Source organism: Anguilla rostrata, chromosome 3 (assembly GCF_018555375.3).
Source record: "Anguilla rostrata isolate EN2019 chromosome 3, ASM1855537v3, whole genome shotgun sequence".
Taxonomy (NCBI): Eukaryota; Metazoa; Chordata; class Actinopteri; order Anguilliformes; family Anguillidae; genus Anguilla; species Anguilla rostrata.
The window spans coordinates 27729227-27747134 of record NC_057935.1 but is presented as its reverse complement, the minus strand read 5'-3'; the positions used below and the strand labels follow the sequence as shown (position 1 = coordinate 27747134).

The 17908-nt window shown below is 39.5% G+C and overlaps 2 protein-coding genes across 2 annotated transcripts; one reads left to right on the top strand and one right to left on the bottom strand.

Moving 5' to 3' along the window:
* Nucleotides 1-4599: 4599 nt before the first annotated feature.
* Nucleotides 4600-13631, top strand: grpr (gastrin-releasing peptide receptor). The gene is made up of 3 exons (XM_064327101.1): nt 4600-5453; nt 7617-7968; nt 11268-13631. The coding sequence occupies exons 1-3, from the start codon at nt 5044-5046 to the stop codon at nt 11664-11666; spliced, it is 1161 nt and encodes a 386-aa protein (XP_064183171.1). The 5' UTR covers nt 4600-5043; the 3' UTR covers nt 11667-13631.
* A 2779-nt stretch (nt 13632-16410) lies between these two features.
* On the bottom strand, nt 16411-17639 carry LOC135250604 (uncharacterized). The gene is made up of 2 exons (XM_064327100.1): nt 17154-17639; nt 16411-17087 (listed from the first exon to the last, which is right to left on the bottom strand). Exons 1-2 carry the CDS (start codon nt 17182-17184, stop codon nt 16426-16428), a joined length of 693 nt encoding a protein of 230 aa, XP_064183170.1. The 5' UTR covers nt 17185-17639; the 3' UTR covers nt 16411-16425.
* Nucleotides 17640-17908: the final 269 nt, after the last annotated feature.

Here is a 17908-nt window from a genome sequence, read left to right as displayed (position 1 = left end):
AGACCACAGGTTTTTGATGGAATTTATGTCTGGAGACTGAGATGGCCATTGGAAAACATGGATGTTGATTTCACTTAAGCATTTCTGTTTAGATTTTAATATATGCTTGGCGTCATTGTACTGCTGGACAATCTACCTATGACCAAGTCCTAGCTTCTTAGCAGGGACAACCAAATTTTCTGTCAGAATTTCCTGGTACTTTGTTGAATTCATTGTGCCATTGATCTAAAATAGTGCCCGGGGACCACTGCCAGCAAAACATCTCCAAAATATCAATGACCCACCTCCATATTTGAGAGTAGGTATGAGGTGCTTCTCCTGTATGCATTCCTCTTTTGCTGCCAAACATGTTGATGGTGTGATCAAAACATTCAATTTTGACTCATCTGACATCTCTTCATTTTTCCAATCATAATTAATGAGGTTTGGCAGCTCAAATTCTTATTTGTGTTTATTGTACAAAGGGCTGTCTTCGGCCACCCTTCCAAAGAGTTAGTTGTAGGAGGTGCCATATTTATGTTTTTATTTTAAAACAGTTGCACAATGAAACAAATCAATCTCTGCAATTTTAAAACGTGATCCTTGGGTTATTAATGGCCTCCCTCACCATCTTCCTCACTGTCCGTGGGGACACCATGCACTTGTTTCCTCTTCCTGGCAAATTTGCAACCATTCCACATGTTTTACACCTTTTTATTGTTGCCCTTACAGTGCTAAGCGGTATGTTTAACCGTTTATGTCTTTTTTTGTACCCATTACCAGACTTGTGATGCAGGAAACCGACACAATGCAGTTACCCAACACAAATACAAATAGCTCCAGCAAGGGCACATATAAGCATATATAAGCTGACTCGTGCCACTTAACGTATTTGCGAGCAAACAGTAAATGCTACTTGTGTAAATAGCAAGAAAATGTGCCCATATCATATTCTAGTCGGTGAAATGTTTAGAGAAAATATCTGTTGATCACATAACAGTGTTGGCCTGTGCTAGGTTAATGTAGGAATTCACATACAAAGCACAGTGTCACATGTCTTTCTCGAGTCTATAGTCGGAATTAGTCACTGCACGACTCTCGTTCTCATTCACTAGGAATTGTAGTCACGAAGAAAAGAAGTGTAGAAACGAAGGACCCAGTGACCCGCACTGGAGTGGTGTTAACAATTTAAACAGGAGCCTGAAGGTGTGTTCTTTCCCACAGTGTGGGGCTGACACCGGGAGCACTCACCAAAAAAGTGTGTTTGTGGTGGAGTTTTGGTCGTATGACCAAAGATGGAGAAAGAAACAACTGCAGAAAAGATGGCCTGCTAAGACCAGTGGCGGGCTGAAAAGCTGTCGTTGGGTTTCGCTTTCTTTTGTCTTTGTTGTTTTGCCCGGAACCTGTGAGGGGAAAGGTGTTTATTTACTTGTTTTCACGTTGGTGAGGGTGTAGGCTAATCTCTCTCTCCATGTGGCAAACTCCAGTGCACTCCTGCAATTGCCGCATCTGACCAACTTTCAAGCACAGAAGCATAGCGTCTGCATGGAGCTGATTGAGAAACTCAACCCTCACGTGCCCCCCCAAATATGATTATATGGTCCCTCAAATCCCTGTTTTTGAATTTACTGAGCAATTTATTTATGCCCCAACAGGAAATCTAGGAAAGGCATTTCCCCATAGCTGTATCAGTGACTAAGATAATTTTATTAATCACTAATCATGTTAGTCACAAGTAGCCATGCTCCAGCAGCTTGTCTCTATGAATACTATAGCGCACAGGACAGTGCAGCACAGTGCATTAGTTGCAAGATGGTATCTATTCTTGGTTCATTTCTGTTCAGTTTCATTGTTTTCTTGTATTTGTTGCCTTGGACTCATAGGTAGTTGCCGCCAGTCTGTTTGAATCATGTATTTATACAACACATATACAAAATACCTGCTAACACATGCACTATATGGTGTATTAAAAATAAACATGCTGGAAGGCCTTTTCAAAGATGCAGGCGATTGAATGTAAATCTTTATTTTTATGAATAATAGTAATGCTGTTTATTAAACATACCTTAGATCTATGACACAGGTATCAAACTCCAGCCCTGGGGAGCCACAGTGTCTGCTGGTTTTTGGGGTGTTCTTGGCACAAGTGTTTCATTTATGTCATTGATTAGCTAAGGATTCCAAACACCATGTTCTTAATTGGCAGCTGATTGAAAGAAAACACAAAAACCCACAAAAGCCCCCTTGGGATTCAGTTTGACACCTCTGGTTTATGAGATTCACTTTTTAATGAAAGCCTTTACATAATATGAAATTCTGATATGTTGGAAGCCCTTTCATAAACAATGACACTCCATATCTACTTATACAACATCAGATGAACTCAATGGAAAAAGTTTCAAAAGTACTTGCTTTCATGTTGTCTCAGTTTTAAACTGATTGTAGGAACTGAATTAATTCGGCCTCAAAAATAAACAATCGATACTCCATAAAACTCAAGACATACAACTGCATCAGTATCTTGTTAAACATTAGTGGCACTATTAATAGTATCCATTTTACAAACTGTGATCGCTGCCCCCTCACACTGGGTTTTAAAGGCGGAAACCGGAATACGACTGAATTGAGAGATATTTGTGTGAATTTTACAAATTGCATTTGGTGCTGTTTAGCATCGGGGATACTGTTTGCGTATGTCTGATGTGTGTTTGTTTAGCCACGTGCGTCTGTTTACTTGTGGGTGGGACCCTTCAGTGGGGAGGTGGTGTTGAGGGGCGCTCTCGACCACTCCCAAACAATCCTGAGGTTTTCTCTCAATGCAGATTTCATGCCTGATTTGAAACAAGTGTTATTACAGGTATTATTTTACTTAGCATAGATATTTGGTGTAGTGGCTAGCAGCTAGCTACATACAGGCACCATAGTGAACAAACATACCAGTAACTTGTAAGTATGCATATACAAAAATGTGCTAAAGTAGGCTACACAATCATGTGATAGCATTTTATCCAATAAGGGGTAGACTGGAAGCAGAAGGATGCAGGCTTTGAACCTGCAACTAGAGATGGGCAAAACAGTTCTTTTCAGTGTAGGCTACTGAGTCAGTAGAATCCGTTCACTAAAAATATTTGTTCAAAAGATTTGTTCACCGAATCAGTGGCGTCACTAGGGTTGGTGTTGGTCGACGGGGGTGGGGTGCTGTTGGATCTTGTCGACGGGGGGAGCATTTATAGACAGAGCATTTTCTTACAGAATATTGAATACTTTCTTTCCCTATTTTTCATAAAATGCTTTTGTTTCTATTTTAATTCTACACGATTTAGTTTGAAAGAATGTGTTTCATGCGGCCATTTCATTTCACTACATTTCCCAAAATGGGTTGTTTTAGCCCTAGATGCTGATTTGTTTACCGTGACTCTAAAGGCTGCTTGAAATAGAAAGTGCCGATATACCTTGGGTAAGTAGATCACGTTTTCTCATAAAATTTAGTCGATAAGATAGTAGCCTTGGCTAGTCTACTAGCCTACTGAGACATGTTAAAAAAGTCTTACTATTTAATTGAAAATAAACAGCACACTTGACAGTGATGTTCGATTATTATTCATTTATTATCCATTATTCCGTACCGTACCTACTCTCCTCCCCAGAGACTCCTCGCTCCTTGCATTTGTGTCGTTCGCGAACGATTCGGGCAAGTAACTGTTGTGTCGTTCGTGAACGATTCGGGCCAGTGTTATGTCGTTCGCGAACGATTCGGGCGTAGTACGTTCAGTGAACGAATCACTGAACTGATTCGTTAACTGAGTCTGCGAACGATAGTGAGTCAGTGAACGACCAGTTCACGTTCGCGAACGAATCATTTCTCGAAGTGATTCAGTACAGTAGTTTCACCCAAAAGATTTGTTCTTTTGAACGACACAACACTACCCGCAACACTCTCTGCACTTACACTGGTAGTAGCAGCCATTACTCTGGACTGGACTGTAACACCTCTTTCTTTGAGCCCCTGTTTACACAGTTTGATTGACAGAACTTTGACGGAAAATGAAACTACAAAGGAGGGGTCGCATTTTCAATTTCAATTTTGGTAGGGGTTTTGCGTGACTACGAAGAAATGATAATGAAAACAGGAAATGTCATTGCATTTGTATCACCCTTGTGCCACAAAAACTTGATAAATGTCCAATTTAATTATCATTTCATTTTTTTACATGCTTAAAATGTGGTTTTTCCATTTTCATTTAAATCATAGCAGGATTGTGTCATACAGGGCGGGAACATTTTTTTGAATATGAAAAGGACTTTACATTTAAAATTTGAAATTGTCAGACAAAGTGGCACATTACCTTAACATATAAACTCAAAGAGGGCGCCACGTCTGTATTTTCATTTGAATTATATCATGGTTGGCTCAAATGATATGACAACGAAATGCAGACCTAATTGTCAATTTGCGTATTAATTTGAATTCCACATTACATTATTGCTATGATCAACATTAATTGCAGAGAATCCTCTGCCATTGCGTGGATATTAAAAGGTTAAACATTTTTACGAATATAGCGGTCAGTTCCATCATCACCCATTCCTATTTGAGTCTGACAGCGAGACAAATGACGCACGAGTTGGCTGTCACCAGTAGTGCCCGATACAGGCAGTTGCTTTACTTGTGTTTGAGCTGCTTTACTGACTCCTTGGGATGAGTTGGCTATGAGCTCCGGCAATTAAAAAAAATCTTAGGAAATACGAATGGAGGCTGTTCTGCAAGTTAAGAATAATTGCTCTGATGTTTGATGTTAAACTCATAAATTGGAATGCAGATGAGTAACTAATATGAGGAAATCAGAAAATAAAATTGCAACGCAGATTGGAAACTAATATAGGCAAATCAGAAAATATAATTTGAATAAAGATTAAAACAGAAAAGCCAACGTACAACAGAAAAGCAAAACAGGACATTCATGTCGATATACTTACATTTACGTTGTAAGCTTTCTTAAATTGAACCAAGCGATTTTGGACGAATTTAGTCTCAGAGAACAATCTATTCTAGCAGGTCGCAAAATGTCTCTTGAAGAAACGTTTGTTCTGAACCCAGTACTGGCAAATGTATTATCTTCAGATGTATCCCGAGGTAACCACACTCCAGTTGTTTCGGAACATCCCATCTGGTATCCGGGAATTATCATTACCGTTGTTTATGGATTCCTTATTCTTGTTGGACTTGTCGGAAACATCACGCTCATCAAGACATTTTGTACAGTAACATCAATGAGAACTGTTCCCAACCTGTTCATGTCAAGCCTGGCACTTGGAGACTTGCTCTTGTTAGTTACCTGCGCGCCAGTGGATGCCAGTAGGTATCTGGTGGACAAGTGGCTTTTCGGGAGAGTAGGCTGCAAACTCATTCCGTTCATCCAGCTCACTTCGGTCGGAGTATCTGTGTTCACCCTGACGGCGCTATCCGCAGATAGGTAAGGTCCGAATGTGGAGCAACGCGCCTTGCAGGTACCAACAACAAAGAATTTCAGCAATACAGAAACTACCTTAGTATTTTGCACAGATACGTACGCACTGAAGTAGCCGTACACATAGGCTAAAAAGGAGCACGATGCACGTTATGTTATCTCATCTGGTGCATTGAGAGATTATGCGTGCACCAGATGTTGGATTCAAGTAATTGATTATTTTTTCAGTACCTGTGCACTACATGAATAATATCATATACAGGGTAGAGTCGCTATAAATGTACCAGTTTTTGGATTTTGCTCATTTACTCAGAAAATATTTAGCCTTGCATTATGACATTTTACTTCAAACAGCTTTGACATGTCAGCAGTCATTTCTGTTACGTTCATACAATTTATACAAAGGACAAGCATTCCGATGTTACATTGAAACTACCTAGTCAGTAAAATTGGAGGCGGAATAACTGAAAACGCACATACAACGTACGTTATAACGCCTTATAATGTGCATATTTTCTACATATACTAATGTTACGGAAGGAAGCACATTTCAAACATATATCAACTCAGAGGCGGCATGGGGATATCATGTTTTTTTTTTTTTTGATTTACTGTAAATAAAAACGATGCGTTATATCGGAAAATTTTTACTTACCTTGCTCAAAACAGTTTTTATTATTTTATTTGTTTATTTATTTTAGAAATATATCCCCCGAAGCTTGTCGAATTGTTCCGTTCTTTTGGCACGCGGTGGATGACTGAATTGCGCGTTCACAAACCTGAAATGACTGTACTGTGTGTTAGATTCATCCAGTGGATCTTTTTAGTGGAGTAATACGATAAGAATATTTTTTTCAGAACTTCTCTTGATTGAAATAATTCTTAATTGCCTAAATAAATAAATTAATAAATAATAATTTCTATTGACAAAAAGATTCTGCTGATAACTATATAATGGTAGCCATAGCAACTACTCCTTCAATATTAGGACAGTAAGCACAGGACTAACATGAACATAGGTAGCCTACTGGCAATTATGGCTCTGCTCTATATTACCTACCCTGAAATAAAGTAGAAATAAACCCCATTAACATGAAAAACAATGCATTTTAATATGAAAAGTCTAAATATTGAGCCTGTGGTTCAGTGAATAGTTTATTTATGTATCTACTGCATTTAAGGAAAATGATGATTAAAAAACATCATGACTTGTCAAAATAACAAAGGGAATATTAAATTCCCTTGGCTTTTCCCCTTTTTAAATTAGACTCAGTGATATGATGTCATATCCAATTTACAGGGCGTTGCTGTAAAAGAGCACGCCTCAATTCAGCTCTGTCAACCTACCCTGTATAAATAAAGGCTATTAAATAAATAAAATAAAAATAAAAAATAAAAAAAATAAATAAAATACCCACAAGTAAAGTAGGAAACTCATTCAACATGACAACATTAGCCTTTTTATGAAACACAAGTCTATATTGAGTGGGTTAGGTCACATGTATATGTTTGCTGTCATTTAAGGAAAAATGGATGAAAAAACATCATGACATGTTTAAAAAAAAAGAATATAAATTGGCTTCCTTAAATTCCATGAAATGAAACTGCACATCAACCAGCTGTCATATAAGGGCTAATGTATATTTAAAATATGTACTTGCCTCATTTAAAATATTGTATGTAAGCCTATTCTTCACTCCAGAGAAATGTCAGAATCTAATTTAACTGTATACCTTTCCATGTATTTTCTTCACAAATATTACAAGACAATAAAGAATGAAAAATACCTTGAGTATTCATTGAAACCAGATCCTTAAAAGCCTCAACTCCAATTCAATGCAAGACTAAAACAAGATCCATTGTTACAAATGTACTGATCCATTTTTGTACTCACAGACTCCAGTACATTGACCTTGTCAATCACAATGCAATTTAGTGTGCACTGTAGACCGTTACGGTGTCAAAATGACAACTGATTTGTCACAAGAAAGCAAACACTGTGCCAAGCTTTTATTTGACAGACAGAATATTACTGGAAGTAACTGAAGGACATTGGGGTATGCAAAGGGGTCAGAAATTACATGACCATACTGATTCCTCTGATTTGACTTAAATAATGTTTGTGGCCTTCTGTGTATGTATGTATTTTCTTCTTTCTGTTATTCTTAGGTACAAAGCTATTGTGAAACCAATGGATATACAGATGTCCAATGCCACAGCGAGAACATTCCTGAGAGCTGCATTGATATGGATATTTTCTATGATTCTAGCCATCCCAGAGGCCATATTTTCTGACCTTCATACATTCAGTATTCCTCAAACCAATGAAACGTTTGTGACATGTGCCCCCTATCCACATGCCGGGGATCTGCATCCCAAGATTCATTCCATGGTATCTTTCCTCGTATTCTACATCGTGCCCCTCTTCATCATATCCATCTATTACTTTTTCATCGCCAGGAGTCTGATAAGCAGTGCCTGCAACATGCCTGTGGAAGGAAACATGCATGTCAGGACACAGGTGCGTTTCCCTTTGCTAAATCCGAAGACTTTGATGATATTGGTAAGGGATTTCATTCTGTTGTGATATTTCATTACTAGGTACTTGTGGAAGTACAGTTTCTTGGCAGTGGCATTGGTGTTTTTTTGATTATAGATGGGCAGTGTGGAGACATCTTAATGTGGAAAGGGTTTGGGGATTACTTCTTTCAGTTAAATCCATCTGTCCTCAACATCCATCTTGTCCACAGTCTTATTATTGTAATTATTGTAATGATTCACATAATCTAAATGGATTTTGGTCATTCATTTTTGAGAACAAATTTGTTATGAATGAATATTGCTAGCCATATCTTTTTCAGAAAAGCTATTATTGATGAAAATATTTAATAAATATGATGAACGCAAAATACAAATATGCAAGTAAAACTCCTGATTGACAGTGGCCAGTGTAACCACTCATATAACTGTATTGATCCTCATCAATATCGGATAGCTCATAGAACAGTGGTTCTCAACCTCGGTCCTGGGGGCCCACTGTGTATGCTGGTTTTCGCTCCAACCACAGTTGCAATCTCAGAATTTTAACCAGCTGTTCATTTTTCTTAATTAGGTGTTTTTCATGTTAAGAGGAATTATTTACCCTCTTATGCCACATTATGTCAGAAATTGCTATGCATGGCATGAAGAATAAAATCCCATGGTGTTATTGTGTTGCTTTTTAAGTGATTGCAAACAATCACTTAAAAAGAGGTAACATTTTTTAACATATTAAATTAACGAGGGGAATTAATAGGCTCCTAATTAGGTTGCTGAACACATTTGTTTAAGTGCTTTAAGTGCATAATATATCCCTTAAACTAATTAGCACAATACAAGTTTGACTTGTTATCATTTTCTTTGTTTTAGAATTCTTCGTTATCGATCAAATGATTAGATTTAGTGGCCAGGTGTCCACACTTCCCCCAATTAGGAACCTGTTGATTTGCCTCAGTCTTTATTTTGATTAGTTAAAAAGTTTTTTTAACCTCTTTATGTAATCGTCTACAATATAGCACAATGTGAATATGGGACTTTTATTCTTCATGGCATGCATAGCTATTTCTGACACAAGGTGGTCTAAGTGGGCAAATAATCCCTCTGGCATGAGAAGCACCTAATTAAGGAAAAATAATAGCTTGGCACAATTCCGGGATTGCAATTGTGGTTGGAACGAAAACCAGCATACACAGTGGGCCCCCAGGACCGAGGTTGAGAGCCACTGTTATAGAATATTCATGAATCAGTAGATATAATTGATATCATAGAAGAGACACATCATGTGCGTACAGGGACATTCTAAACAGGTCAGGTACAGAGGTAGGCATGATTACTAACAGGATGGAAATAATACAATATAATACAGAAATTACTATGGCTCGTTTACAAATGATTTATTTCATTTTGTTAGGAGCCCAATCAATAAAAAAATATCTTTTATTAAGAAAAAGCTCAAAAACAGTTTTTTTAAATCACTTATAGGTGATGTAGACGAGTGCAAAATTTAAGGAAAAACCTGAGTAGTGAAACATAATGAATGCAGATGCTTCCATACAGGTGTACTGCATAATACAATTAAGCAATTAACATCCTATCATGCTCTGCGGCATGTATGAAAATGCTGAGCAGGCACAGTTGACCTCAATTTTGGCTCAAGATGGCAAGAGGACAAGATCTAAGTGACTTTGAAAGAGAATTCATTATTGGGGCATGGATGGCAGAAGCTTCAGTCACAAAGACTGCTCAGCTGGCTAGTGTTTCAAGAGGAACATTGACTAATGTGGCATCTGCATTGAGATCTATGGTAGTAGTAGTAGTAGTAGTAGTAATTATTTATTTTGGTCCTTATTAACAATTTTCCAAAAAGAATGCACATAGAAATAAATAACAATAAGGCATTAAATTAAAAGGAAAACAAAAAATATTGACCGAAAAGGTGTAGGCTGAAGCTTTAGCTTATTATACCTACCGTTTTTACATAACATATTCTAATAGGCAACCCTTTCACTCCTAGGTTTAGGCTATACAAAAACAAAACAGAACAGAAACAAAACAAAAGTTCCAAACGTTTCATACACAATAATGACCATAACCCGTTCATCATGATCATAACGTTTTATATCTGTTTACTACATTATTTTTAAACTTCTTTTTAAATTTGTAAAGTGAACTACACATTCTTAATTCCTTGTCACAACTAATCCACAAATTAACCCCTTTGACAGATACACATCTAATCTTTATATTTGTCCTATGGGAAACACATCAGTAAATAGGGTTGGAAATTGTGGTCAAAAGCACACATTCAATAACCGTAATGCTTGTTGATCAGTGCAATATGTAAGGGAAAACAGAAGAGCAACTCAGGTGACTGAGAATGCCAATGCAAGAAAAGTTCGTTGACAACTACATAGAGAGGGATATTATAGTAGGGTTGCAGTGCATAAACCCTTCATTACAAAGACAAATGCACATTTGAGACTTCAGTGGTGCAAAAACCATAGGTACTGGTCTGTAAAACTGTAAAAAAAATGATATGGTCAGATGAGTCACCATATTCTCAACAAGTGTTGGGGAGTGCATGTGTGGCATGATCCCCTTTATCCTATGATGAAACATTTCTATCCTGATGGGAGTAGTCTCATCCAGGATGACCAATCCCCCATCGACAGGGCACGAGAGGTCACTGAATGGGTTGATGAGTAAGAAAATGATATCAATCATAAGCTATTACATTACATTACATTCATTTGGCAGACGCTTTTATCCAAAGTGACGTACAAAAAAAGTGCATTTCATGGTCGTAGACAACTGCTAAACACGGGTTCAGTAAGCTATGGCCTTCAGTCACCAGATCTCAACCCAATTGAACAGTTATGGGAGATTTTGGACTAACATGTAAGACAGCGCTCTCCATCACCAACATAAAACACAAAATGAGGGAATGTCTTTTCGAATGATGTTCCATCCCTCCAGTAGAGTTCCTTGTAGAACCTATGCCAAGGCACACCGAAGTTGTTCTGGTGGCTCGTGGTGGACCAACAACTTACTAAGACACCTTACGTTGGTTTTTCCTTTCATTTGTTACTCGTCTGTATATATAGATGGCAATGTCTGAGGGTAGAATGGTGGCTGAAGAATGGTGTTTCATCCCTCCAGTAGAGTTCTAGAGACTTGTAGAATCTATGCCAAGGCGCATTATAAACTAGAAATGAAAACTAGACAGCTGTTGTCCATGAATGAGGGCTGACTCTTCCCCATTATCTTTCCTGCAACATCTAGATCAAGTCACGGAAGAGGCTGGCAAAGATGGTGCTGGTGTTCGTGGGGCTGTTTGCAGCATGCTGGCTGCCAAGCCACATAATCTACCTGTATCGGTCCTACCACTACTCCCAGGTGGACACCTCCCTGCTCCACTTCATCGGCAGTGTGTGTGCCCGAATCCTGGCCTTCACCAACTCCTGTGTTAACCCCTTTGCCCTTTATCTACTGAGTAAGAGCTTTCAGAAACAGTTCAACAAGCAGCTCTGCTGCTGCCGGCAGCCTCCAAATCAGCATTCCAAAAACCAGGGGCAGAGCACCATCCGCATGACATCACTGAAGAGGCTGTCCACCAATCACTCGTTAGCTAGCTTCAGCCTCGTTAAAGGCAACCAAATATGTCAGGAGGAATGTGTGTAGAGAATGGCAGGTGTAGAGTTAGGCTGCTGAGTACAGGCCTCATATCCAGGCTGCTACTTTATCACGCTCTCTCTCTTTCTTTGGTCAGTAATTTTTGTTGTTTTGGCTCTGTACTCCAGCACATTAGATTTGAAGTGAAACAAATGAGGTTAAAGTATACTGTCGGCTCTAATTAGAGGGTATTTACATCTTTACATTATATATTGAGTGACCGTGTTAGACTTACAGCCTTTGTCTATTACCTGTTGTGAGGCAGGGCTGGGGCTGGCCAGTGCTCACGTGGTGAACAGACAGGAGAAACAACTGAAACGTTTGGCTTACCACCTTTTATTGGTAAAAAAAAAAAAAACTCTAACACAACAGAAATAAATCAAGAAAAGGCTAAACTGACAACCAGATAGATTAAAAGGAAAAGGGATGACCAAAAACCAAATATCCTGGCACCAACCCACCATACCGTGCATAGCCTAGCTCCAAAATGCCCTGAAATCACTCACTTTTTGGCCTGGAAGCTAGGCCTCTTATAGAGCCCACAATTAAGAAATTGCAATGAACCATTGATGCAATGAATCATTTATGCCCTCTGGCGGACAGCACCCCAAATCCCTTCCTGGAATCACTGTACTATATATATATATTATATATAAATGGTTACCAAGTGTCCATTCACATAATATACATAGATAGTAAAGCAATTCTGACACTACCAATATATGTTAAAGCCCATGGAAGGAGCCAGGTGAGATCTTCCAAAAAATTTACCGGTTTTCTCTAGGATAACTGGGAGACCTCACGTAGCTTTGAATGTGGCTACACTGTTATAGTTAACATTAACTCCCATGTGTAAACACTGACTTGTGAGCCCCTCTCTTAGCAATCACACTCAAAGAATAAAGCAGTATTTGTAACCGGTATTTGTAACCGTTTTATGGATCAATGGACAGGCAAGCTCAAGTGTAGTGATAATATGATATAGTGTTATTACAGTACAAAGAAGGAAAAGCCTCATGTCAAGAGGCGAGAATATCTGAATTAAGAATTGTGCTGCTGCACTAAGATCTGTCCATTAATATCTCTTGGTTAATTATATTCACTTCAAGCCTTTGTTGCTGGAAATTGCTGTGTTTACCTCTGCTCATTCTGATTCTCAGTCTGCATTTCATTTGTTTTCCTTGTTCCCTTTCTACAGTCATCAAATGGCAGACTGGCTGTTCAGGGAAAATTATGCTTCATGATAATCTAAATAGGCAGAGATAGCTGTCAGTAATGTGTTAATTTGAATCATTGTGTTTTGCAGTGGAAACAATTTAGATTGGTTTAAACAAGTTTATGACTGACACCTCATTGTAGATCCAACCACTACAGGGTTCATTAAAGTGCTCTTCAGTCTCTCAGTTTATATATTATTGGATCACTTTCTCAAGCTTATTTCCATTTTCCATCAATAATTTAGAAAAATGAAAATATGTCATAATTTGAAAACAAATTGTTTTATTGATCATCCAGTCATTGTCATTTACAGTTTGATTTTGGTTGTCATAATTCGTTTTGGTTCCCCTGATATCTCCGCTAGAAAATATATAAACTAGCACATGTATGGAAGAGAAATAATGAAAAACTTAAAAATTAATGGTTATTGAATCTATGCTATAATCTTTGGGACAAAGACATTTTTTATTGATTTGGCTCTGTACTCCACAGTTTTAGATTTGAAATCAAACAGTCTGCAAATGGTTGAAGTGCAACATTTATTGTAGAGTTTTTTTTTAAACATTTTGGTTTCATCATGTAGGAATTACAGCACTTTTTATAAATAGTCACCCCATTTCAGGGCATCATAATGTTTTGGACCAATGGCTTCACAGATGTTTCTGATTAGTCAGGTGTGTTCAGTTGCTTCCTTGGTGCAGGTATAAGAGAGCTTTCGGTATATAGTTTGGATTCTAGCCTTTTGATTGCCTTTGCAGTATGACATAGACATATGCCAGAGACATAGGCCAAACCTTATGCTAACCAAAACCAACTGTTTGGAACATCATTAAGAAGAAAGAGCTCTGGTAAGCTCAGAAATCACAATACTTAAACAGACCAGTTTTAGACCCAATAAACCAGTTAAGGTAGCCTAGATTAGCTGTGTCATTTAGCTGCCGTAATTGATTAATTAAAAGCTGAGAAGTAATGAAAAGCAGCACAACGTATGACAGATCCAGGGCTGCAGACTGCTGCTATCATGCTTTTTAAATTTGTCAAGGGTGCTATATGAATGCAATCCATCGTTATTATTTTTCTCACATTCTTTTTTCAAGATTTGTGTGTTTTGGATAAGAGACATATACTTTTCTTGAACCCTGTGGGATAATTTGTCCTCTGCATGTAACCTGTGGGGTAATTAGCCTTTAACCCATCCTAGTTACTTAGGGGCAATGGGCAGCACCCAGGGAGCAACTCCAGTTGTGAAGCAAATGCCTTGGTCAAAGACAATGGCAGGAGTATACATAACCCGGCATGCATGTCTTTCGCTGTGGGAGGAAACAGGAGTGCCTAAAAGAAACCCATGCGAACACGGGGAGAACGTACAAACTCCATGCAGGGAGGATCCGGCTGGCTCCAACCCAGAATCTCCTTATATATTAATGTATTGCCTGTATTTGTGTACTGTGCTTGTGTGTGTTCATAGATACCCTCTTGAAAATTTTGCCTCATAATTTTAATGTATTTACACAGGCGTATTGAGAATAAGAGGTGAGGTATTTTGCCTTGAGTTTCAGTGATAGGCATCTTTCACTTGTTAATAGTGCTATTTAACAAGGATGGAAAACAACAGCAGTAGGTTTGCTGATGGACACACAAGCTTGTCTCTCAAAGGAGTGAGAACAATATACTTTTGCCTAGATTCAGCCCACATTGTGTTTTGTCCTTGTCCTTAGCCTTGAGAATTCTGTATGTATATATATATTTTTTGTCTTATTTTTCCAACTGATTTCAGAAAATGGAAGCATAATATTGTTCACAAAATAAATTGAAAATAATACATTTAGATTTGTCATTCAATTTTCAGAAGGACTGGAGTGAAACTGATTAGCAGTAGAAAAATATTTAAAGTTCACAGGGGTTGCTAGGTGGCTTATATTTTTAAGGCACTGGTCCAGATGGGTCCTATCGTGTGGTATCGAATCTGCACTGTGCCAGTGCTACCTGGTACCCTACGGAATGGTGGATAATTGGTAGCATGAACTGTTCAAGGGCAGCAGGTCAAACATGACTTCTAAAATAGGAGCTGTTTCACCCCCCTGGCTTCTGTGTTATCTGTCTTGTATTCTGTATTGTCGTTGAATGTGATGTATTATTTTATTCTACAATCAAAATTAATTATAATTTTCGTGTTTAATGAAATAAAACCATGAAATGTTACCGTATGACCATTGTTTACCTTTATTTGTAACTTCTTCTGAATTACAGCAAAGCAACGTAACGTCAATGCAGGGGAGATATGTCACTAACTAAATTCATTTGCATAAAAAATAAACAATGAGTTATGTAAAGAAAAAAGAAAAAAGGCTGTGTACAAAAAACTTTCCAACAGCATAGTGTAGATAAAAGACAAAGGAGGTGGTAAAACCCTGGAAATAATATAAACATGGGTAGAACAACAGGTGGGACAATCCTTACAAAGTGACAAAGTCATGGGATGGAAGTTATTAGACCAGTTGAATGTGTCATGGATACAGACGTTAGTACTTATGTATGATACAATTTTACCATTCTAAATGCATATGCACACCATTACAATAGTTTACATTCAGAACTGCATGTTCACATTATAGAATATAGTAAAATAACTAAGTTCTTCTTTAAAGAACAAACAATCAAACGAAAAGATACGTTGGTGTTAGCAACAAAATATCAAATATACAACACTATATATGTATATTGATTTGGTTCTGCACTCCACAATTTGAGATTTTAATCAAATGATTCACATCTGATTGATACATTTTTGTTTCACCCCCCCCCCCCCCACACACACACACATACACACACACACTTCAAATATCAGAGCACCATAATGTTTGGGACAAACGGCTTCACAGGTGTCTTGGGTTAGTCAGGTGCGTTCAATTGCTTCCCTAGTGCTGATACATAAGAAAACGTTCATTATCTACTCTTCATTCTAGGCTTTTCATTGCCATTGGAGTCTTATTGGAGTTTGACCAGAGCTGTGCCAATGACAGTCAAGGAAGCCACTATGAGGCTGAGAAATAAGAAACAAACAGACACATAGTCCAAACCTAAGGCTTACCAAAATCAACTGTTTCGAACATCATTAAGATGAAAGAGGGTAATGATGAGCTCAGTAATTACAAAGGCCCAGGTAGGCCAAAGAAGACCTTAACAGTTGACAATTAAAGAATTCTAACCATAATGAAGAAAATCCCCCAAACACATTACATTACATTACAGGCATTTAGCAGATGCTCTTATCCGGAGCGACGTACAACAAGTGCATCAGTTCAAAGCAGAAAAACACACTAGAGTGAAGTAAAGATCGTAGTGCCAGAAGTGACCACATAGATCAGGACTCCAACCCTGTAGGGTAACCTGTTGAGCAAATAAACAAAACAATCCTGCTAAGTACAAAACTGGCACTGAAATCACATTTGCCTAATCAGAATCAAACAAAACAATCCTGCCAAATACAAAACTAACGAGATTGCATTAGCCTAACTAGGTACATTGAGGTAAATAGAGTAGAGCTAAACTAGAGGCTAGGGAGGGGTGGGGAGAGGTGCAGCCTGAAGAGATGAGTCTTTAGTCTGCGTTTGAAGGTAGTCAGATTCTCTGCTGTTCTGACCGGCACGGGAAGGTCATTCCACCAGTGAGGGGCCAGGACAGGCAGCAGACGCGAACGGGAAGTACAGACACGAAGAGGGGGAGGTGCCAAGCGTCCAGAGGTGGCAGAACGGAGAGGTCTGGCTGGTGTGTAGGGTCTGATGATCCTCTGGATGTATCCTGGTGCTGACCCCTTAGCTGCCTGGTATGCAAGCACCAAAGTCTTAAATTTGATGCGAGCCATAACAGGCAGCCAGTGGAGGTCAGTGAGCAGGGGGGTGACATGGGAATGTCTGGGGAGGTTGTAGACCAGACGAGCTGCAGCATTCTGGATGAGCTGCAGGGGTCTGATGGCGGATGCTGGCAGACCAGCCAGCAGCGAGTTGCAGTAGTCCAGGCGGGACAGGACCATCGCTTGAACCAGGAGCTGGGTTGCGTAGGTGGTGAGGAAGGGACGGATTCTCCGGATGTTGTACAGGAAGAACCTGCACGTTCGACTCACCGCCGCGATGTTCTGGGAGAGGGACAGTCTGTTGTCCATCACCACTCCGAGGTTTTTGGCAGTGGGTGATGATGACACCACGGTGTCCCCTAGGGAAATAGAAAAGTCAAGGAGGTTAGAGGATGGAGCAGGGATGAAGATCATCTCTGTCTTACCTGGGTTCAGCTTAAGATGGTGGTTATCCATTCAGCTCTGGAAGTCCCTCAGGCAAGCAGAGATGCGAGCGGAGACCTGTGTGTCAGAGGGGGGGAAGGAGAGAAAGAGTTGGGTGTCATCGGCATAACAATGATAAGACAGACCATGGGCAGAGATTACAGGACCAAGAGATTGGGTGTACAGGGAGAACAGGAGGGGACCAAGGACTGAGCCCTGGGGAACTCCTGTGGCAAGGGGGCGAGGTGCCGATACTGCACCGGCCCAGGCGACTTGGAAGGAGCGACAGGAGAGGTAGGACTCGATCCAGTTTAGTGCTGTGCCACAGATCCCCATAGCTGCCAGGGAGGGCAGGAGGATGGGGTGGTCGACTGTGTCGAAGGCAGCAGAAAGGTCTAGGAGGATCAGGATGGATGAATGGGAGGCTGCTTGTGCGGCGTGAAGCGACTCACTGACCGAGAGGAGTGCGGTCTCTGTCGAGTAGCCAGGTCTGAAGCCGGGCTGGTGGGAGTCTAGGAGGTTGTTCTGCAAGAGAAAAGAGGAGAGTTGGTTAGAAGCAGCTCGTTCAATTGTTTTGGATAAAAAAGGGAGAAGAGAAACAGCACAGTAGTTCTGGATGACGGAGGGATCCAGAGTGGGCTTCTTCAGCAGTGGGGTTATGTGGGCCAGCTTGAAGGAAGAGGGGAAACATCCAGAAGACAAGGAGGAGTTCACAAGGGAGGTGACAAACGGGAGGATGTCAGGTGTGATAGTCTGG